General features: G+C 75.2%; 2 protein-coding genes across 2 annotated transcripts in view; both read right to left on the bottom strand.

The window, feature by feature from the left end:
- LOC142825976 (interleukin-12 subunit beta-like) overlaps positions 1-5,908 on the bottom strand; it is a 31,696-nt gene extending 25,788 nt beyond the window's left edge. Inside the window, exons 1-4 of the mRNA XM_075918333.1 lie at positions 5,800-5,908; positions 4,769-4,844; positions 2,959-3,249; positions 851-950 (exon numbers count right to left, since the gene is read on the bottom strand). Of these exons, the coding sequence (XP_075774448.1) occupies positions 851-950; positions 2,959-3,249; positions 4,769-4,844 (467 nt within the window). The 5' untranslated portion in view covers positions 5,800-5,908. The remainder of the gene's footprint in view (positions 1-850; positions 951-2,958; positions 3,250-4,768; positions 4,845-5,799) is intronic.
- Positions 5,909-10,721: 4,813 nt separating this feature from the next.
- On the bottom strand, positions 10,722-21,854 carry DQX1 (DEAQ-box RNA dependent ATPase 1; the record flags this gene model as incomplete). The annotated part of the gene is given in 16 exon segments (XM_075918331.1): positions 10,722-11,108; positions 11,567-11,757; positions 11,845-12,035; positions 12,726-12,851; positions 12,937-13,128; positions 13,381-13,536; positions 14,171-14,270; positions 17,054-17,241; positions 17,244-17,298; positions 17,661-17,951; positions 17,953-18,037; positions 18,746-18,939; positions 21,602-21,631; positions 21,633-21,763; positions 21,766-21,811; positions 21,813-21,854. Coding segments are annotated over 16 exon segments (2,190 nt in total), but the record flags the coding sequence as incomplete, so codon positions are not given.
- Between the last annotated feature and the right edge of the window lie 5 nt (positions 21,855-21,859).

The following is a 21,859-nucleotide window of genomic DNA, read 5'->3' as shown; positions in this document are numbered from 1 at the left end:
GAGGCAGTGGGCTGGGGCTGAGGGGCGGGGCCCGGCTGGGGGGGCAGTGGGCGGAGCCGGGGGCAGTGGGTGGGGCTGAGGGGCGGGGGCCCGGCTGGGGGGCAGTGGGCGGAGCCGGAGGCAGTGGGGGGGGTGAGGGGCGGAGCCGGAGGCTGGGGGGCAGTGGCAGTGGGTGGGGCTGAGGGGCGGGGGCCCGGCTGGGGGGCAGTGGGTGGAGCCGGAGGCAGTGGGTGGGGCTGAGGGGCGGGGCCCGCTTGGGGGGCAGTGGGCGGAGCCGGAGGCAGTGGGTGGGGCTGAGGGCGGGGCCGGCTGGGGGGGCAGTGGGCGGAGCCGGAGGCAGTGGGTGGGGCTGAGGGGCGGGGCCCGGCTGGGGGGCAGTGGGCGGAGCCGGAGGCAGTGGGTAGGGTGAGGGGCGGGGCCCGGCTGGGGGGCAGTGGGCGGAGCCGGAGGCAGTGGGTGGGGCTGAGGGGCGGGGCCCGCTGGGGGGCAGTGGGTGGAGCCGGAGGCAGTGGGTGGGGCTGAGGGGCGGGGCCCGGCTGGGGGGCAGTGGGTGGAGCCGGAGGCAGTGGGTAGGGTGAGGGGCGGGGCCCGGCTGGGGGGCAGTGGGTGGAGCCGGAGGCAGTGGGTGGGGCTGAGGGGCGGGGCCCGGCTGGGGGGCAGTGGGTGGAGCCGGAGGCAGTGGGTGGGGTGAGGGGCGGGGCCCGGCTGGGGGCAGTGGGCGGAGCCGGAGGCAGTGGGTGGGGCTGAGGGGCGGGGCCCGGCTGGGGGCAGTGGGCGGAGCCGGGGGCAGTGGGTGGGGCTGAGGGCGGGGCCGGGGGCAGTGGGCCAGGCAAGGGGGCGGGGCGCTCACCGGCGGGAGATGCGCGCGCGGAAGGCGGCGCGGCGCAGCGCGGTCCAGGAGCAGGTCAGCTCGCCGCTGTAGGACTCCGCCTGGCAGGTCACGGCGCGGCCTGGGGGCAGGGCGGGTCAGCGCAGCCAGTGGCCTCCCCTGCCCAGAGCCCGGCTGGGTCCCCGCCCCCCCGGGCTTCCTCCTGGGCCGCCGCCCTGACCGCCCCGAGCCCCCCATTCTCCTCCCCCCCCCGGGCTCCCTCCTGGGCCGCCGCCCTGCCCGCCCCGAGCCCCCCATTTCCTCCCCCCCCCGGGCTCCCCCCTGGGCCGCTGCCCTGCCCGCCCCGAGCCCCCCATTTCCTCCCCCCCCCCGGGCTCCCTCCTGGGCCGCCGCCCTGCCCGCCCCGAGCCCCCCATTTCCTCCCCCCGGGCTCCCCCCTGGCCGCTGCCTGCCCGCCCCGAGCCCCCCATTTCCTCCCCCCCTCGGCTCCCTCCTGGGCCGCTGCCCCTGCCCCGCCCCGCCGCCCTGCCCGCCCCGAGCCCCCCATTTCCTCCCCCCCCGGGCTCCCCCCTGGGCCGCTGCCCTGCCCGCCCCGAGCCCCCCATTTCCTCCCCCCGGGCTCCCCCCTGGGCCGCTGCCCTGCCCGCCCCGAGCCCCCCATTTCCTCCCCCCCGGGCTCCCCCCTGGGCCGCTGCCCTGCCCGCCCCGAGCCCCCCATTTCCTCCCCCCCCGGGCTCCCCCCTGGGCCGCTGCCCTGCCCGCCCCGAGCCCCCCATTTCCTCCCCCCGGGCTCCCTCCTGGCCGCTGCCCTGCCCGCCCCGAGCCCCCCATTTCCTCCCCCCCGGGCTCCCTCCTGGGCCGCTGCCCCTGCCCCCGCCGCCCTGCCCGCCCCGAGCCCCCCATTTCCTCCCCCCCCGGGCTCCCTCCTGGGGCCGCTGCCCTGCCCGCCCCGAGCCCCCCATTTCCTCGCCCCCCCCGGGCTCCCTCCTGGGCCGCTGCCCCTGCCCCCGCCGCCCTGCCCGCCCCCGAGCCCCCCATTTCCTCCCCCCCTCGGCTCCCTCCTGGGCCGCTGCCCCTGCCCGCCCCGAGCCCCCCGTTTCCTCGCCCCCCCCGGGCTCCCCCCCTGGGCCGCCGCCCTGCCCGCCCCGAGCCCCCCATTTCCTCGCCCCCTCGGCTCCCTCCTGGGCCGCTGCCCCCGCCCCCCGCCGCCCTGCCCGCCCCGAGCCCCCCATTTCCTCCCCCCCTCGGCTCCCTCCTGGGCCGCTGCCCTGCCCGCCCCGAGCCCCCCATTTCCTCCCCCCCTCGGCTCCCTCCTGGGCCGCTGCCCCCGCCCCCGCCGCCCTGCCCGCCCCGAGCCCCCCCATTTCCTCCCCCCCTCGGCTCCCTCCTGGGCCGCTGCCCCTGCCCCCGCCGCCCTGCCCGCCCCGAGCCCCCCATTTCCTCCCCCCCTCGGCTCCCTCCTGGGCCGCTGCCCTGCCCCGCCCCGAGCCCCCCATTTTCCTCGCCCCCCTCGGCTCCCTCCTGGGCCGCTGCCCCTGCCCCTGCCCCCCTGCCCGCCCCGAGCCCCCCATTTCCTCGCCCCCTCGGCTCCCTCCTGGGCCGCTGCCCCTGCCCGCCCCGAGCCCCCCATTTCCTCCCCCCCGGGCTCCCCCCTGGGCCGCCGCCCTGCCCGCCCCGAGCCCCCCCATTTCCTCCCCCCCCGGGCTCTCCCCTGGGCCGCCGCCCTGCCCGCCCCGAGCCCCCCATTTCCTCCCCCCCCGGGCTCCCTCCTGGGCCGCCGCCCCTGCCCGCCCCGAGCCCCCCATTTCCTCCCCCCCTCGGCTCCCTCCTGGGCCGCTGCCCCTGCCCTCGCCGCCCTGCCCGCCCCGAGCCCCCCATTTCCTCCCCCCCTCGGCTCCCTCCTGGGCCGCTGCCCTGCCCGCCCCGAGCCCCCCATTTCCTCCCCCCCTCGGCTCCCTCCTGGGCCGCTGCCCCTGCCCCCGCCGCCCTGCCCGCCCCGAGCCCCCCATTTCCTCGCCCCCTCGGCTCCCTCCTGGGCCGCTGCCCCTGCCCCCGCCCCCCTGCCCGCCCCGAGCCCCCCGCTCCTCGGCTGGTGCGCACCCCCCGGAGCTGGAATTCCTGGCGCTCACCCTCCACCTGCCCCCTGCGAAACGTGCCCCCCCCGCAGGCCCCGGGGGTGCCCAGCAGCAGGGGGTAGTGCGGGTCGCTGAGCACCACGTAGGTGGAGTCCAGCAGGCGGGCGCCGCGCCAGCAGCTGTAGTTGCCGGTGGCCGGCAGGTCCAGGCCCTGCAGCGTGAGGGTGCGGCCGGCGGCGCGGTGCTCGGCCATGATCTCGGGGTCCCCGTTCTGCCGCCACGTCACCTTCTCCTGGGGGGCGTCGCAGGTCACCGCCAGCTGGCCGCTCACCTCCCCGACCAGAACTGGGGAGAGGGGCCCCCGCCGCGTCACAGCCCTGGCACGGTGCCCTCTGCCCCCCACTTCCCTCCCCCCACGCCTCCCCCCCCACGGGCCAGACGTTCCCTCCCCCCGCGCCTGCCCCCCCCCACCACGGGCCAGACGTTCCCTCCCCCCCGCGCCTGCCCCCCCCCCACGGGCCAGACGTTCCCTCCCCCCCGCGCCTGGGTCCCCCCACGGGCCAGACGTTCCCTCCCTCCGCGCCTGCCCCCCCCCCCCACGGGCCAGACGTTCCCTCCCCCCGCGCTGCCCCCCCCACGGGCCAGACGTTCCCTCCCCCCCGCGCCTGCCCCCCCCCCCACGGGCCAGACGTTCCCTCCCCCCGCGCCTGCCCCCCCCCCACGGGCCAGACGTTCCCTCCCCCCGCGCCTGGGTCCCCCCCACGGGCCAGACGTTCCCTCCCCCCGCGCCTGCCCCCCCCCCACGGGCCAGACGTTCCCTCCCCCCGCGCCTGGGTCCCCCCCACGGGCCAGACGTTCCCTCCCCCCGCGCCTGCCCCCCCCCACGGGCCAGACGTTCCCTCCCTCCGCGCCTGCCCCCCCCCCCCACGGGCCAGACGTTCCTCCCCCCGCGCCTGCCCCCCCCCCACGGGCCAGACGTTCCCTCCCCCCGCGCCTGCCCCCCCCCACGGGCCAGACGTTCCCTGCCCCCGCACCTGGCGCCCCCCCCCCCCCACGGGCCAGACGTTCCCTCCCTCCGCACCTGCCCCCCCCCCCACCACGGGCCAGACGTTCCCTCCCTCCGCACCTGCCCCCCCCCCCACCACGGGCCAGACGTTCCCTCCCTCCGCGCCTGCCCCCCCCCCCACGGGCCAGACGTTCCCTCCCTCCGCGCCTGCCCCCCCCCCCACGGGCCAGACGTTCCCTCCCTCCGCGCCTGCCCCCCCCCCCCCCACGGGCCAGACGTTCCCTCCCTCCGCGCCTGCCCCCCCCCCCCACGGGCCAGACGTTCCCTCCCTCCGCGCCTGCCCCCCCCCCCCCACGGGCCAGACGTTCCCTCCCTCCGCGCCTGCCCCCCCCCCCCCACGGGCCAGACGTTCCCTCCCTCCGCGCCTCCCCCCCCCCCCACGGGCCAGACGTTCCCTCCCTCCGCGCCTGCCCCCCCCCCCACGGGCCAGACGTTCCCTCCCTCCGCGCCTGCCCCCCCCCCCACGGGCCAGACGTTCCCTCCCTCCGCGCCTGCCCCCCCCCCCCACGGGCCAGACGTTCCCTCCCCCCCATACCTGCCCCCCCCCATGGGCCAGACGTTCCCTCACCCCGCACCTGGCGCGCCCCCCCCCCACGGGCCAGACGTTCCCTCCCCCCGTACCTGCCCCCCCCCCCATGGGCCAGACGTTCCCTCCCCCCGTACCTGCCCCCCCCATGGGCCAGACGTTCCCTCCCCCCGCACCTGGCCCCCCCCACGGACCAGACGTTCCCTCCCTCCGCACCTGCCCCCCCCAGCCAGGTCCTCCCATGGAAGGTGGGGAGGGCTCCCATGACTCACACTTGCTGGGGAAGCTGGCCAGGGCTGCGGCAGGAGCCAGGCACAACACCTGCGCCAGGGCCACCAGCGCCAGCATCTGCAGAAGGGCAGGGTGAGCGCGTCGCACGGCCACGGCCACAGCCTGGGGGGCGCCCAGTCACCGGGCACGGCCACGGGGAGCCCTGAGTGCAGCCGGGACCCTCAGTCTGTGACATGCCCAGTGGGGCCGTGCCAGCCGGGCGGGGGGGTGCTGATCTGGGGGGGACTGTGCCAGCCGGGCAGGGTGGGGCGCTGATCTGGGGGGGGCTGTGCCAGCCGGGCAGGGTGGGGCGCTGATCTGGGGGGGGGGGCTGTGCCAGCCGGGCAGGGTGGGGGGGGCTGTGCCAGCTGGGCAGGGGGGGGCGCTGATCTGGGGGGGGCTGTGCCAGCCGGGCAGGGGGGGGCGCTGATCTGGGTGGGGGGGGCTGTGCCAGCCAGGCAGGGTGGGGGGGGCTGTGCCAGCCGGGCGGGGGGGGCGCTGATCTGGGTGGGGGGGGGGCTGTGCCAGCCAGGCAGGGTGGGGGGGCTGTGCCAGCCGGGCGGGGGGTGCGCTGATCTGGGGGGGGCTGTGCCAGCTGGGCGGGGGGGGGGGGCGCTGATCTGGGTGGGGGGGGGCTGTGCCAGCCAGGCAGGGTGGGGGGGGCTGTGCCAGCTGGGCAGGGGGGGGGCGCTGATCTGGGGGGGGCTGTGCCAGCCGGGCAGGGTGGGGGGGGCTGTGCCAGCCAGGCAGGGGGGGGGTTATGCCCTGGGCTGGGGCTGGCAGAGGGGCCACGGGAAGCGGCTCTGGGGCGGGCGGGGGGCTGGGCTGTGAAGGGGGATGGGGTGATGGGCTAAGGCAGGCGGGGGGCTGGGGATGTGGGGCCCAGCACTGGGGGAGCCCCACGAATAAGGGAGCATGAAGGGGTCAGACAGACTCTGCCCCTCGGAGCCTGCAGGGGGCGGGCTCCCTCCCCAGCCCCTAACTGCAGCCCCCCCCCAGCCGTGCCCTTGTCCCAGGGCTGCCCGGGGCCTACCTTGCAGGCGGGAGTTGGTGGCTCGGCTGGAGCTGGGGCTCCGCGCTGCCCTTTATATACAGCCCGGCCCGTGGGGCAGCCCCACGGCGCAGAAGGGGGAAGCCAGAGAAACCACAGAACCACCTGCAGCAATTCTCAGAAGAGAGAAAGCTGGAGAAACCAGCTGGGCTGGGCCCAGACCACGGAGCCCCCAGCGAGGAGCCCGGCCCCACGGGGAGCCACCGGGCCCCCAGCGAGGAGCCCGGCCCCACCGGGCCCCCAGCGAGGAGCCCAGCCCCACGGAGAGCCACCGGGCCCCCAGCGAGGAGCCCGGCCCCACGGGGAGCCACCGGGCCCCCAGCGAGGAGCCCGGCCCCACGGGGAGCCACAGGGCCCCCAGCAAGGAGCCCGGCCCCACAGGGAGCCACCGGGCCCCCAGCGAGGAGCCCCAGCCCCGCAGGGCCCCCAGCGAGGAGCCCGGCCCCACAGGGAGCCACCGGGCCCCCAGCGAGGAGCCCCAGCCCCGCAGGGCCCCCAGCGAGGAGCCCGGCCCCACAGGGAGCCACAGGGCCCCCAGCGAGGAGCCCGGCCCCACAGGGAGCCACAGGGCCCCCAGCGAGGAGCCCCAGCCCCGCAGGGCCCCCCAGCGAGGAGCCCGGCCCCACAGGGAGCCACAGGGCCCCCAGCGAGGGAGACCCGGCCCCACAGGGAGCCACAGGGCCCCCAGCGAGGAGCCCGGCCCCACAGGGAGCCACAGGGCCCCCAGCGAGCCCGGCCCCACAGGGAGCCACAGGGCCCCCAGCGAGCCCGGCCCCACAGGGAGCCACAGGGCCCCCAGCAAGGAGCCCGGCCCCACAGGGAGCCACAGGGCCCCCAGCGAGCCCGGCCCCACAGGGAGCCACAGGGCCCCCAGCGAGGAGCCCGGCCCCACGGAGAGCCACAGGGCCCCCAGCGAGGAGCCCGGCCCCACAGGGAGCCACAGGGCCCCCAGCGAGCCTGGCCCCACAGGGAGCCACAGGGCCCCCAGCGAGGAGCCTGGCCCCACGGGGAGCCCGGCCCCATGAGAAGCCCAGCCCCACTGGGCCCCCCAGCCCAGCCCCACGGGGAGCCCAGCCCCACCGGGCCCCCAGCGAGGAGCCCAGCCCCACGGGGAGCCCAGCCCCACCGGGCCCCCAGCGAGGAGCCTAGCCCCACGAGGAGCCCAGCGAGGAGCCCAGCCCCACGGGGAGCCACAGGGCCCACAGGGCCCCCAGCGAGCTCGGCCCCATGGGGAGCTGCAGGGCTCCCTGCAAGGAGCCCCAGCCTCACCGGGAACCCAGCCCCACCAGGCCCCCAGCGAGGAGCCCAGCCCCACGGGGAGCCCAGCCCCACCGGGCCCCCAGCAAGCCCAGCCCCGCAGGGCCCCCAGCGAGGAGCCCGGCCCCATGGGGAGCCACAGGGCCCCCAGCAAGCCCAGCCCCGCAGGGCCCCCAGCGAGGAGCCCGGCCCCATGGGGAGCCACAGGGCCCCCAGCAAGCCCAGCCCCGCAGGGCCCCCAGCGAGGAGCCCGGCCCCATGGGAGCCACAGGGCCCCCAGCAAGCCCAGCCCCGCAGGGCCCCCAGCGAGGAGCCAAGCCCCACAGGGAGCCACAGGGCCCCCAGCGAAGAGCCCAGCCCCACGGGGAGCCCAGCCCCACCGGGCCCCCAGCGAGGGCCACAGGCCCCACGGGGAGCCCGGCCCCACGGGGAGCCACAGGGCCCCCAGCGAGCCCGGCCCCACAGGGAGCCACAGGGCCCCCAGCGAGGAGCCTGGCCCCACGGGGAGCCCAGCCCCACCAGGCCCCCAGCGAGGAGCCCCAGCCCCGCGGAGAGCCCAGCCCCACCGGGCCCCCAGCGAGGAGCCTAGCCCCACGGGGAGCCTAGCCCCACCGGGCCCCCAGCGAGGAGCCCAGCCCCACGGGGGAGCCACAAGGCCCCCAGCGAGAAGCCCAGCCCCACGGGGAGCCACAGGGCCCCCAGCGAGCCCGGCCCCACAGGGAGCCACAGGGCCCCCAGCGAGCCCGGCCCCACAGGGAGCTGCAGGGCTCCCTGCAAGGAGCCCCAGCCCCACCGGGACCCCAGCGAGGAGCCTCAGCCCCACAGGGCCCCCAGCAAGCCCGGCGTCCCTCTTGCTTCTGCAGGGTGAGGGGCCTGGCCCCAAGCAAGGGCCGCTTGTTACTCCCAGTCCCCGGGTGCCCTGGCAGGCTTGAGCTGCGTCCCTGCAGCTGCCAACCCCTCTGGGCACGTGGTGGCACCGGGCAGCCAGCGAGCTGTGGGTCCAGCCCCCCTTGCCGCCCAGAGCCCAGCCAGGCAGCAGGGAGCCCTTGGGACGGGCTCGGCCCAGCCAGGCGTCCGTCTGCGCTCCTTGGCAGACTGCAGGTGAGCGCCCTGCCCCCAGGTCCAATCCCTGGGGTGGCGGCAGCTGGCCTCTGGGCTGGTTGCTTCTTTTCAAGGAGGGGGGGGCCAAGGCCCAGGCGCTGGGGCCTGCACCCACCCCCTGCATGAGAGCCAACAGCCTTCCGGCAGTGCAGCATTAGGGGAAACTGAGGCACACGCAGGGCCCTCCCCCGCCCTAAGGCGATTACAGACCATTCCCACTTCGCCACGGCTCTGCCCTCGCAGGGGCACCTGCGCCACAGCCGGGAAGTCTGAGGCCACCACAGTGACCACGCGTGCCTCAGCCGCTTTCGCATCCCTCGCCAGCTTCCTGCCCGGCACTTCCCGGCGCCCCCGGGCCAGCAGGCGGGGCTGTCCTGGCCACAGCTGTTCGGCCCACCCCAGCCGGCCACCGGCCCTGCCAGGAGCTGCCGCGTGGCCAGGGCTGGGGTCCTGCCGTTGCCTCCTGCCTTGGGTGCCAGTCAACCGCCCCCATCCCACCTGCCAGCTGCCCTGAGCCGTGGACGGAGCAGGAGGCCAGCCCTGGCGCTGGGGCGGACAGGCCCCTCTGGAGCCGAGACCCCCACGGGCCAGCCTGTGCCTCGCCCCCGTGATGGGCTGCCCTCTGAGCAGGGCCTCGGGAGCCAGCAGCGAGCTCCCCGTAGCATTACCTTGGGGCAGGCTTGGGCGGGGCACTGAGGCCAGCAGCCCCCTGCCCTGCCGGGTCTCAGCTGTGGCCCCCAGGGAGGGCGGCTGGGCACTGGCTGCCTGATCGCTGCTGGGGGTCTTGGCTCATTGCTCCTGGCCTCAGCTAGGCCCACCCGCCCCGGCCTGGTCCCCGCTGGATTCGCCCGTCTGACTGGCCACCGCGGCCTGGGAACCGCTCCCCTGCAGGCGCCGCTCAAGGACACACCTGGTGCCAAGTGGGAATGGGGCAGCATCTGGGGCACGTGGCCAGGGAGTGGGGGGACCCCCAGGGCAGGAGGCGGGGGGCAGGCCTAGAGGGGCACAGCCTGCTGCTGTCCCTGGGAGGGCCCCCTGCTCAGCACAAGCTGGCAGCCCCTCCGCCATGGGGCCGCCCAGGCTGGGCAGGGCCCCGAGCTGCCAGCCTGCAGGGAGCGGCCTGACGGCCCTGGGCCCAGCGGAGCCAGGGGGCCCCAGCCCTCAGACCACAGCTTCCCCTGTGGGAGGGCCGCCCGCTGCTGAGCGCGCTGCTTCCCCAGCACTTCCAGGGAAGGCAGCGTGCCGGGGGCAGTCCCGCTTCCAGGGCCCCCCCCGCCCGACTCACGGCAATTTCCATCCACCCCAGGGCAGCCCAGCCCAGCCCCGCCCCGCCGGCCGCCCGGGGGAGCTGGCCCAGGCGCTGCCCCCCCCCGCCCGACTCACAGGGCATTTCCATCCACCCCAGGGCAGGGCAGCCCAGCCCCGCCCCGCCGGCCGCCCGGGGGGAGCTGGCCCAGGCGCCGCCCCCCCGCCCGACTCACAGGGCATTTCCATCCACCCCAGGGCAGGGCAGCCCCGCCCCGCCCCGCCGGCCGGCCCGGGGGAGCTGGCCCAGGCGCCGCCCCCCCCGCCCGACTCACAGGGCATTTCCATCCACCCCAGGGCAGCCCAGCCCAGCCCCGCCCCGCCGGCCGCCCGGGGAGCTGGCCCAGGCGCCGCCCCCCCCCGCGTGGCTCTCCAGGGCATTTCCATCCACCCCAGGGCAGCCCAGCCCAGCCCCGCCCCGCCCCGCCCCGCCGGCCGCCCCGGGGGAGCTGGCCCAGGCGCCGCCCCCCCGCCCGACTCACAGGGCATTTCCATCCACCCCAGGGCAGCCCAGCCCCGCCCCACCGGCCGCGGCCTGGGGGAGCTGGGCCAGGCGCTGCCCCCCCGCGTGGCTCTCCAGGGCCTGCCGCACTCTCAGCCTGGGGGGGGCCGGGCCGGCCGCAGGGGAGCCCAGCTCGGCGGCAACAGGGTAAAGTTAAAGGCTGCGCGGCCGGGGCGCCCTTGCGAGCCTCACACCCCCGGCGGGGCCCTCGAGCTGCGGGGGGACAGCCCCTCGGGCCTGAAGCGGGGGCGGGGCGCTGCCTGGAGCAGTGGCTGGGAGTTAGACTCCTCCTCCCCCAGCCAGCAGAAAACTGGGGGTCGGGGGGGGGGGCTCAGAGCTGGGGCACTGGCCCCCTCCCGCCCCAAGCTGGGTTCCTGTGTCCCTGGGGACCAATAACCCTTCTCTTCTACCTGCCACCTGAGAGTCCCCTCTGGCTGGAGCCGGGGGGCAGGCTGGGGGATCCCATAGCCAGATCCCGGCCTTCCCGCTCTCCGTCCCCTGCCAGCGAGAGGAGCTGGGCCCTGCTCCTGCACCGCAGAGCAAGACTGCGCCGGGGCGGTGAGGGGCCTAGTGGCTGCAGGCAGGGGCGAGCTGGGGCCCAGCAGCCTCTGGTGAGTGGCCAGAAGGGCCCAGAACCACCCCCCAGCCCTAGGCCCATGGGGGGGAAGGCTGCACCCCCCAGCCGTCCAGGGCCCTCCGCGGAACACACCCTCAGTGGAGTGAGGGACTCAGGCGGGAACAAGGTCACAGAAAAGCTTTATACACAGTCCGAGCAAGGGCCAGCGCCCTGGAGTGAGGGGCAGGCCGGCCGGCTCCAGCCCGGCAGGTGGCTGTGCCCCACGGCGCAGCCGCAGAGGGCCCCTAGGGCGAGGCAGCTCCAAGAATGAGGGGGCAGCCTGGCACGGCCCATCCAGAGCAGCTGACAGCAGGGGTGGGGCTCCCTGTCCCCTTCTGTCACTGGAGTGTGCACCCGTCCCTGTCTCCGTCCTCCCCCTCCCCAGCCCCGGCCCCCTCCAGCGCCGGCTCCACGGCCTCCGGCACCTTCTCCCGCAGCTCCATGAGCAGGTCGCGGCTCTCGCTGGGCGGCAAGTTACTCAGGTAGTACTGGGGCGCCAGCTCCGCCAGCCTGCGGGGAGAGGCCGTGAGGGCCCAGCGCCCGGCTCCAGCCCTGCCCCGCGGCGGCTGGCCAGCGCCCAGGGACAGCCCAGCCACCCGCAGGCCCCATGCCCCGTGGGTCCTGGCCTCAGCCTCTCCAGGGCCTGCCTTGCAGCCAGGCACAGAGTGGGGGGGGGGCTCCCTCCCTCCCCACCCTGCTTCCCCTCCCCCCTTCCCATCCTGCTGCCCCCCAGCTCCCTGCCAGCCCCGCCCCACCCTGCTTCCCCTCCCCCCTTCCCATCCTGCTGCCCCCCAGCTCCCTGCCAGCCCCGCCCCACCCTGCTTCCCCTCCCCCCTTCCCATCCTGCTGCCCCCCGGCTCCCTGCCAGCCCCGCCCCACCCTGCTTCCCCTCTGACTTCCCATCCTGCTGCCCCCCGGCTCCCCCCCCCAACTCCCCTGCCTGCCAGGCCCCCCTCCCGCCCTCTTACATCTGTGGCTGGATCTGGGAGACCACACTGAGGCAGTTGTCCTGCGAGATGGTGAACTCGTGGTACAAGACCCAGGGGGGCGGGCGGGGCGGGGGCCTCCGCAGCACGTAGCAGCAGTGGGGGGGCAGAGTGGCCACATGCTTGTGCGTCAGCATCAGGTAGTTTCCGGAGCCATCGATGTCCCGGGCCACCTGTGGGGGCAGGGGGGTCAGCGGGGGGCGGACAAAGCGGGGCCCTGGCAGCCTCACCCACACGGCTGCCCTGCCCCACGGCCTCACCTGGAGAAAGTAGCCGGAGAGGAGCGCCCGCTTGAGGTTGAGCACGTTGCTGTCCGTGCCGAAGGCAGGGGGCGAGACGGGCAGCTCGATGCGCTGCATCACCTCCAGCAGCTCGGTCCGCACCACGCCTGCCAGCTGCAGCCCGGCGCTGCTCACCCCGTGCTGCTGGCACCAGCCCTCGGCCGGCTCGTCTGCAGGAGAGGGGTGTCAGCTCCCCGCCCCGGCCCCTCCCCAGCGGCAGCCCCCCGCGGCCAGCCCCGGCCCCCTCCCCAGCGGCAGCCCCCCGCGGCCAGCCCCGGCCCCCTCCCCAGCAGCCAGCCCGGCCCCCTCCCCAGCGGCAGCCCCCCGCGGCCAGCCCCCAGCCCCCTCTCCCAGCGGCAGCCCCCCGCGGCCAGCCACCGGCCCCCTCTCCCAGCAGCAGACCCCCGTGGCCAGCCACCGGCCCCCTCTCCCAGCGGCAGCCCCCCGCGGCCAGCTCCGGCCCCCTCCCCAGCAGCCAGCCCCGGCCCCCTCCCCAGCGGCAGCCCCCCACGGCCAGCCACCGGCCCCCTCCCCAGCAGCCAGCCCGGCCCCCTCCCCAGCGGCAGCCCCCCGCGGCCAGCCCCCGGCCCCCTCCCCAGCGGCAGCCCCCCGCGGCCAGCCACCGGCCCCCTCCCCAGCGGCAGCCCGCCGCGGCCAGCCCCGGCCCCCTCCCCAGCAGCCAGCCCCGGCCCCCTCCCCAGCGGCAGCCCCCCGCGGCCAGCAGCAGACCCCCGCGGCCCCCTCTCCCAGCAGTCTTCCCCCTCCCGTGGCCGACCCCTCCCCCAGCGGCATGCCACCTCGACTGCCCGCGTCTGCCACGGCCCCACCAGCATGGAGAGCCCGGAGCGCGGGGCACTCACGCTGCTGGGAGGCGTTGAAGACGTTGATGAGGGTGAAGTGGTCCCCGTCGGGGTGCAGCAGGGCCTGCCGGCGTGCAGCCACAGCCCCCTCCGAGCGCCCGGCCGGGCTCACGAAGCAGGGCGCGGCTGGGGAGAGGCAGGAGGGTTACCCGAGCGGCCAGCAGGGCCCCGGCCCCAGAGGCTCCCTGGGCGCCGAGGGGCCCGGCCCTACCGGTGAGCATGGCGGCCATGGTGAGCATCTCATGCACGCAGTCGAACTGGCAGGAGGCCAGCAGCGCCTTGGCGAGCTGGGGGTCCAGGGGGAACTCCGACATGATGATCCCCACCTCCGAGAGGTTCCCGTCGTCGTCCAGCGCTGCCAGGTAATCCAGGTCCTCCAGGGCCTGCATCAGCGACTCAGGGGCTGGTGGGGGCAGGGGGTCAGCCAAGGCGCCGAGCCAGCCTGGCACCTCCCAGCAGAGCCAGGTCCACCCCCAGGGCCCCTTCTTCCGCTCTGCAGCCCGGCCCCGGGGCTGGGACCACGCTGCCGGGGCTCCCTACCCCCCTTCACAGCGCCCCGTGCCCGCCCACCTCTGCTGCTGCCCGACTGCCCCGCTGGGCACCCCCTCCCGCCTCTGCCCGGGCCCCACCCCACCCTGCCCTGCCCCCGGCGTACGTGGCCGGTCGAGGAAGTCGCACTGGCCCATGTCCGCGATGTCCAGTCTCTTGAGCAGCAGCACCAGGCGGGCCAGGTTGGCCTCGCTCACGCGGGGGGGCGCAGCCGGGGGGCGCTGCTCATAGGCGGCTTCCGAGTAGAGACGCACGCAGGTGCCTGCGACGACAGGGGAGCTGCCAGGGGCGGGCGGGCGCCCGTGGGGGGCAGGGCAGCAAACTGGAGCCAAGGCAGGCTGAGAGCTCCCCCTCGGCACCCAGGCACTGCCAGCCCCAGCAAGCACCGCCTGTGGCCCCCCTCCCTGCGAGAGGAGAAGCCTCCCAGGAGACCCAGGTTCTCGCCCGGAAGGGCCGCCCGCTGCCCGGGGGACCCAGGTTCTCACCTGGAGGGGGAGGGTCTCACCTGGGGGAGGGTCTCCCGCTGCCCAGGGGACCCAGGTTCTCACCTGGAGGGGGAGGGTCTCACCTGGGGGGGGAGGGTCTCCCGCTGCCCGGGGGACCCAGGTTCTCACCTGGAGGGGAGGGTCTCACCTGGGGGGGAGGGTCTCCCGCTGCCCGGGGGACCCAGGTTCTCACCTGGAGGGGGAGGGTCTCACCTGGGGGGGGAGGGTCTCCCGCTGCCCGGGGGACCCAGGTTCTCACCTGGAGGGGGAGGGTCTCACCTGGGGGGGAGGGTCTCCCGCTGCCCGGGGGACCCAGGTTCTCACCTGGAGGGGGAGGGTCTCACCTGGGGGGGAGGGTCTCCCGCTGCCCGGGGGACACAGGTTCTCACCTGGAGGGGGAGGGTCTCTCACCTGGGGGACTGCCTGCCGCCCGCTGCCTCCGCAGCTCCGCCTGGCTCTTGCTGATGGGCCGCAGCACCTGGGACTCCGCACGGATCCGGGGATTGTAAACCTGCAGGACAGACCAGGCAGTATGGGGCTCATGTTCCTGGTGACCCACTGGGCACAGCCCCCCAGCCTGGCCAGCCCTTTGCGCCGACAGCTGCAGTACCATGTCTCACCAGCAGAGGCCCCCGGACCCTTCCCCTCTAGGGGGCGCTGCCTCCCGCCCGGTCTCTGCTTTTCTCTAGGTCACTAGTCGTGCATGTCCCACCCCTCCCCTAGCCCGGCCCCAGTGGGTCTCTGCTTTTCACTAGGTCACTAATCGTGCATGTCCCACCCCTCCCCTAGCCCGGCCCCAGTGGGTCTCTGCTTTTTACTAGGTCACTAATCGTGCACGTCCCTCCCCTCCCCTAGCCCGGCCCCAGTGGGTCTCTGCTTTTCACTAGGTCACTAGTCGTGCATGTCCCACCCCTCCCCTAGCCCGGCCCCAGTGGATCTCTGCTTTTCACTAGGTCACTAGTCGTGCATGTCCCACCCCTCCCCTAGCCCAGCCCCAGTGGATCTCTGCTTTTCACTAGGTCACTAGTCGTGCATGTCCCACCCCTCCCCTAGCCAGGCCCCAGTGGATCTCTGCTTTTCACTAGGTCACTAGTCGTGCACGGCTCCTCCCCGCCTGCAGCCTGTGTGCCTAGAGGGAAAGCCCCACATCCTGCTCCTTGCCCAGTTCTGGCTGCGAGGAAAGAGACGGGGCCGGGCCCCAGAGGTGGTCGCTGCGGACTAGCTTGGCAGCGGAGCTGCCGTAGTCACTACCCAGTGGCCGCCTGCCACGGCGAGGCAGCCCGTCCCGTGGGAACACGGGCTCTGACGAGCGCCAGAAGCAGGAACCCAGCCCAAATGTCAGGGCCCTGCAGAATCCGCTGCGGAGACACTACATTCGTTCCTGCAGCGGGCGAGTCCTACAGCTCAGCCGCCCTCGTAGGCCAGAGCGGAGGAGCTGTCCTGCCGGGCGTCGCTCGAGGGGCTCTGACAGCCAGCAGGCGCCAGGGCCAGCCAGCAGCACTGTCCGCATGGCAAGTGCCTGGGGCGGGAAAGGGCCCCTCCAGCTAGTCATCAGCAAGCACGTGGACGAGGGGGAGCCAGTGGCTACAGCACCCTGGGGACGTTCCACAGCGGAGAACTGAACAGCCCATTAAGCTGAGTTCTTAGGGGTTACCCGACGAGTCGAGTTCCTGGGGCCGGGACCGGCAGCCAGACGCTCCAGCCCCAGCCCTGGGGAGCCCCTGGTCGGCAAGGAGAGCCAGTTCACGAAGCAGCGCCCTCGCGGCCCAGCGGCTCCACCGGCCAGGTCTACGCTACAGAGGTTCTCTGCAGACTCGGCCTGTCCACCCCGCGAGTGCGTTTTTGGCCAGCAAACCGGAAGAGCGGAGGGTTTTGCGGCTCAGGTATCCCCCTTGGGCGAGGACCAGCTCCCCTTGGCGCCAGAGCTCGTGCACAGAGGCGTGGGGATGGGAAACGGGGCTTTGGGCAAAGGCGATTGGTGGCCAGTGACTAGCAGAGCGCCCATGCAGTCTGCAGCGCTGGGCCCCGCCCTCCCTGCCAGCCAGGAGCGTAGCAGCGCGAGTGCTTCTCCGGGATACAGCGCGGCGCAGCCTCGACAGGGACATAGGAGCCAGGGCAGAGCCTTAGTCCGCGTGGGGAAAAGGTTCGCTGGCCCTGAACCCCTCCCCCCGCTCGCCTTAGTCTGCTCCCTTCGTACTTCCCCAACCCAGCAACTGGTCCCCGAGCCCCCAGGCAGCTCCGCCTCCTGCACGGTCCTGCTCCCAGAGCAAGGGGACTCTTGTCACCGGGACCCGGGGGGGGAGAACACACACACTCTACAGCAGCGACTACCGGCACCCCCACGACCTCACAGCGCTTCTGCAGCGTGGACCCTCTCAGCCCCGAGGAGAGGGACCCTTCCCCAGCCTGCGGCCCTCAAGCATCCGGGCCCAAGGCACATCTGGGGCGAGTCATGGCCAGCCTCTCCCCCATCCTGCGCAGAGTGCCGGGGGGGAGGGGGGAGACTGAGGTACACGCCCCCCCACCATGGCATCGCATCAACACAAGGCCCCCGCGAAACGGACAGGCCCCAGGCTGCCCCCCTGGTGGGGAGCCCGGACAAGAGACGCTACCCCAGAGCAGCAGGGCCTGGGCAGCCACAGCTGTGGCCGGCCCTGGGCTGCTCTGTCCTGGGGGGGGGGGGGAGGGGGGGGGGGAAGAGTCCGGGCACAGGGGGGAGGATGCTGGGACCTCCCCTCCCCCAAGGGGGCTCTGCCTGCCCCTGTGCCTGAGAGGGGCCTGGCGAGGGTCCAGCCTGCTGCTACGGCCCCTGTGACGTAGTGGGGGTACCTGGCTGGTTTCTATGCTGCTGGGTACCACGACCCAGCAAAACAGGATGAGTCACTATGCAAACCAGTGGCCAGACACCCCCCATGGAGAGGAACAAAGGAAGGTGGATGCTGCCCGGGCTGGTTAGTGCCTGTCTGGAAAGCAGGGGAGAAGGAGCTGGGGAGGGGGGCTGGGACTCCCCTATCTCAAGGGGGGCACTGAGGCCTCTTAGCCCCAGTTCCTGTAACCAGACTACATCTGTGCTGGGCTGTATCCTGGAGGAGCAATAAACCACCCTCAATTCCACTGGCTGGTGCAGTCTGTTTGTGCCATTTCGGGGTGCAGGAGACGGGGAACCCCCAACGCGCCGTCACAGCCCCCAGGCCCAACGCCAGCCCTGGGCCCACAAGCCGGGAGCCCCGAGGGCCCAGGGAGCATATGCAAGCTGGCAAGGGGTCCCACAGCGCAGCCCCGGCGCCCACTCACACTGCGCAGCTCCAGCCCCGTGTCGACCACGTGGCGCACGGCGCCCAGGGAGAAGGACGACTCCGCCAGCCAGTGAGTGACAATGACGCGCCGGGCCAGGGGGCTGCCGCTCGGCTCCAGCGCCTCGTAGACCTTCTGGGCCGCCCGCCCCACGCCCGGGTGCAGGGGCAGGGCCAGCAGCGGCCCAGCCCGGGGTTCAGGGCCTCCGCCTCGACGCGGAGGGTCTCGCAGCACTCACGGATTTCCTGGAGAGGGGAGCAGCTCCGATAGTGAGAGACAACCCCCCAGCCCCTGCCTGGGCCGGCCACCGGGCCACAGTGCCCCCCGTCCTTGGCCCAGCCCCCCAGCCCCTGCCAGGGCCGGCCCCTGGGCCCCCTGTCCTTGGCCCAGCCCCCCAGCCCCTGCCAGGGCGGGCCCCCGGGCCACAGTGCCCCCCGTCCTTGGCCCAGCCCCCCAAGCCCTGCCAAGGCGGGCCCCGGGCCACAGTGCCCCCCGTCCTTGGCCCAGCCCCCCAAGCCCTGCCAAGGTGGGCCCCCGGACCCCCCCGTCCTTGGCCCAGCCCCCCAAGCCCTGCCAGGGCGGGGTCCTGGCAGCCCCCAGTCTCCACCTGCTCACTGGCCAGGAAGAGCAGCACGTCGCCGGGGTCCTGGCGCCGGTGAATGTCCAGCACTGCCCGGCATGCGGCGGCCACGTGGCCCCTCGCCGGCGGGTCCTGGTAGAGCAGCCGGCCAGGCGGGCTGGGCCCTGGCACACGCACCAGGGGCGGGTGCCCGCAGAAAGCCCAGAGCCGTTCCTCCAGAGCCGGCACCGTCACCACCACCAGCCGGAGCTCCGGGCGCTGGCACAGCACGTCCTTGAGCAGCCCCAGCAGCACGTCCGTGGGCACCGTGCGCTCCTGCCACCTCGTCCAGCACCACGACGCCGTACTGGCGCAGCAGCGGGTCCGACGTCATCTCCCGCAGCAGCATCTCGTCCGAGCAGAACCTGCAGCCCCGAGCGCCAGGTCAGGGGCACCCAGGGCGGCCTGTGGGGCTGGGCTGCGGGGGGGAGTGAGGGTGGGGGGGCAGGGCAGGAGTGAGGGGCACCGGCAGGCTGGGGGGGGCAGGGCAGAAGGGAGGGGCACCGGCAGGGCGGGGGGGAGACGGGGGGGCAGGGCTGCGGGGGGGAGTGAGGGGCACTGGCAGGCTGGGGGGGGCAGGGCAGAAGGGAGGGGCACCGGCAGGGCGGGGGGCTGCGCTAGCAGGAGCTGCGGGCCAGGGGCACCGGCAGGCCGGGGGGAACCCAGGGCTGGCAGCAGCTGTGGGTCGGGGTTGGGGGGCACTGGCAGAGGCTGTTCAGAACAGCTGGCGGGGGAGGGGGGAGACTTGGCCGCCCCCTCAGCCCCAGGCCAATCAGGGTTTGTGGGCAGGGAAGCACAGAAGTATCCTGGCTCCGCCCCTTCCTCCTGAGGCCCCGCCCCTCCGGGGCAGCCCTGGGGCCACTTCAAAGATTTCTGGTCAAAACTCATTGCCCACCCCGGCGAGAGGCCCCTGCCCGAGGGGGGGCGCCCCGGGAGGGGAGGGGCCGTGCCCGAGGGGGGGCGCCCCCGGGAGGGGAGGGGCCGTGCCCGAGGGGGGGAGGGGCCGGGAGGGGAGGGGAGGGGCCGTGCCCGAGGGGGGCGCCCCGGGAGGGGAGGGGCCGTGCCCGGCTCACCTCAGCAGGGTCTCGGGGCTGCAGCAGTCCTCGTGGGGGACGCAGTAGCCGACCTCGTGGCCCAGGTTGAGGTCCATCTCGTCAGCCACGCGCAGCGAGAGGCTGAGGGCGGCCAGGCCGTGGGGCTGAGTGCAGGCCACCAGGCCGTGCGAGAACTGCTGGGACAGGGCGTACTCCGCGCACCACTGCGGGATCTGGAGGGAGGAGAGCAGGGCCCGGGGCCCAGCGACAGGGCAGCCGCCATGGGGAGCTCAGGCAGGTGCTGGGCCAGGCAGGGCTCCATGAGGGCACAATGGCCTCGCCCCATGCCAGAGCCACCCGTGCCCCACACTGCTCAGCCCACATGGCCCAGCGGGGCACAACCAAGGGGTGCAGCTGGCCCAGACACCGTCCTCTGAGCTGTGCCATTCACGTCGAGTCCAGCCACGCCCCGGGGCCTCCCTCTGCCCAGCCACCCCCACAGCAGCAGTGGGCCCCACGGCCACGGGGCAAAGGACTGGAGAGTCTGGAGCAATGGAGCCTCCCAGAGCGAGGGGGGAGGAGAGAGGGAAGGAGGCCGGGACGCTGCCACGCTAAGATTGGGGGGGGGGGGGGGAAGAAGGGGAGGCCGGGGACGCTGCCATGCTAAGATGGGGGGGGGGGAAGAAGGGGAGGCCGGGGACGCTGCCACGCTAAGATAGGGGGGAAGAAGGGGAGGCCGGGGACGCTGCCATGCTAAGATGGGGGGGGGGGAGGAGGCCGGGGACGCTGCCACGCTAAGATAGGGGGGGAAGAAGGGGAGGCCGGGGACGCTGCCATGCTAAGATGGGGGGGGGGGGGGGAGGAGGCCGGGGACGCTGCCATGCTAAGATAGGGGGGGAGAAGGGGAGGCCGGGGACGCTGCCATGCTAAGATGGGGGGGGGGGGAGGAGGCCGGGGACGCTGCCATGCTAAGATGGGGGGGGGGGGGAGGAGGCCGGGGACGCTGCCACGCTAAGATAGGGGGGGAGAAGGGGAGGCCGGGGACGCTGCCATGCTAAGATGGGGGGGGGGGAGGAGGCCGGGGACGCTGCCATGCTAAGATGGGGGGGGGGAGGAGGCCGGGGACGCTGCCCACGCTAAGATGGGGGGGGGGAGAAGGGGAGGCCGGGGACGCTGCCATGCCGGGAGGAGAAGGGGAGGCCGGGGACGCTGCCATGCCGGGAGGCCGGGGACGCTGCCACGCCGGGAGGAGAAGGGGAGGCCGGGGAGAAGGCAGAGGTCACTGCCACAGGGGGCTGCCCCACATGGTTCTGCCAGCTGCAGAGCGGAGACTGCGCTGATGGGGCGAGACACCCACCCCGGAGACAAGGGAAGCGCCCAGGCCCCTCCAAGCGAGGTCCCCTTTCCCGTAGGCCAGTCCTGCTCCTAGGGGCTGGTGGGCCCTGGCAGAGACCCCCCCCCATCCGGTGGCCAGGAGCCTGACCCCCTGGGCACCAGGAGAGGTCGCAGGCAACTAGCAACATCCTGAGATAGTCCCCAGGGACCCAGGCGGCCCCTGCAGCTCCACGGACACCGGCTGCTTCAAAACAAACCTCCCCGGGGCAAAGTCTCCGGGCAACGCCCCAGCGGCCCTGCCAAGGTGGCTGGGGCGGGGCCCTGGCTCCGATGCCGCACAGGGCACAACGCCAGCGGCCCCGCTGCCTGCAGCTTGGCAGGTCTGCACCGGGACCAGCCGCGGGGCCTGTGGACAAGCCAGCTGCCGGCTGCAGGCGTCTGGGGCCCTGAAGGCCACTCGGCCAGGCTCAGCCCCTCGGGTTCCCTGGCCGCCCGCGAAGGGCACGACTGGCCCTGCAGCTGCCAGTGCAACCTTGCTGCTCCCCAGCCGGCGCCCGCGGGACCGAAAGCCCGTTCCCAGCCAGGCCCCATGATGGGCCGGCGGGGCCCCGCCCCCAGGAGAACCCACCCAGGCCGTGTGCACCCCCTGCCCCGACTGAGCGGGGAGCCCCCAGCCAGGCCCCATGATGGACCGGCAGGGCCCCGCCCCCAGGAGAACCCACCCAGGCCGTGTGTGCACCCCCTGCCCCGACTGAGCGGGGAGCCCCCAGCCAGGCCCCATGATGGACCAGGCGGGGCCCGGCCCCAGGAGAACCCACCCAGGCCGTGTGCGCACCCCCTGCCCCGACTGAGCGGGGAGCCCCCAGCCAGGCCCCATGATGGACCAGGCGGGGCCCCGCCCCCAGGAGAACCCACCCAGGCCGTGTGCGCACCCCCTGCCCCGACTGAGCGGGGAGCCCCCAGCCAGGCCCCATGATGGACCGGCAGGGCCCCGCCCCCAGGAGAACCCACCCAGGCCGTGTGTGCACCCCCTGCCCCGACTGAGCGGGGAGCCCCCAGCCAGGCCCCATGATGGGCCGGCGGGGCCCCGCCCCCAGGAGAACCCACCCAGGCCGTGTGTGCACCCCCCTGCCCCGACTGAGCGGGGAGCCCCCAGCCAGGCCCCATGATGGACCAGGCGGGGCCCCGCCCCCAGGAGAACCCACCCAGGCCGTGTGCGCACCCCCTGCCCCGACTGAGCGGGGAGCCCCCAGCCAGGCCCCATGATGGACCGGCAGGGCCCCGCCCCCAGGAGAACCCACCCAGGCCGTGTGCGCACCCCCTGCCCCGACTGAGCGGGGAGCCCCCAGCCAGGCCCCATGATGGACCGGCAGGGCCCCGCCCCCAGGAGAACCCACCCAGGCCGTGTGCGCACCCCCTGCCCCGACTGAGCGGGGAGCCCCCAGCCAGGCCCCATGATGGACCAGGCGGGGCCCCGCCCCCAGGAGAACCCACCCAGGCCGTGCGCACCCCCTGCCCCGACTGAGCGGGGAGCCCCCAGCCAGGCCCGCCCCCTCGCACCTGGGTGCTCTTGCCAGTGCCGGGCCCCCCCGGACACCAGCACGATGCCGCTGCCCTCCAGGTGCTCCATGAAGCTGTACTTGGCGGCCCACACGGGCAGAGCGCGCCGCAGCTGCAGCAGCTCGTAGTAGCGGGAGGAGAAGGGCAGCCCGTCGTAGGGTTCACCTCCAGGTCCCCCTCCCCCGCCAGGCCCGCGCCTTCGCCCCCCCCCCTCCTCCTCCTCCTCCTCCTCATCCAGCAGGCAGCCCAGGCCAGTGC

This window comes from Pelodiscus sinensis, unplaced genomic scaffold (genome assembly GCF_049634645.1).
Source record: "Pelodiscus sinensis isolate JC-2024 unplaced genomic scaffold, ASM4963464v1 ctg174, whole genome shotgun sequence".
NCBI classification, from domain to species: domain Eukaryota; kingdom Metazoa; phylum Chordata; order Testudines; family Trionychidae; genus Pelodiscus; species Pelodiscus sinensis.
The sequence above is the reverse complement of the archived record's forward strand: the minus strand, read 5'-3'. Positions and strand labels throughout refer to the sequence as shown.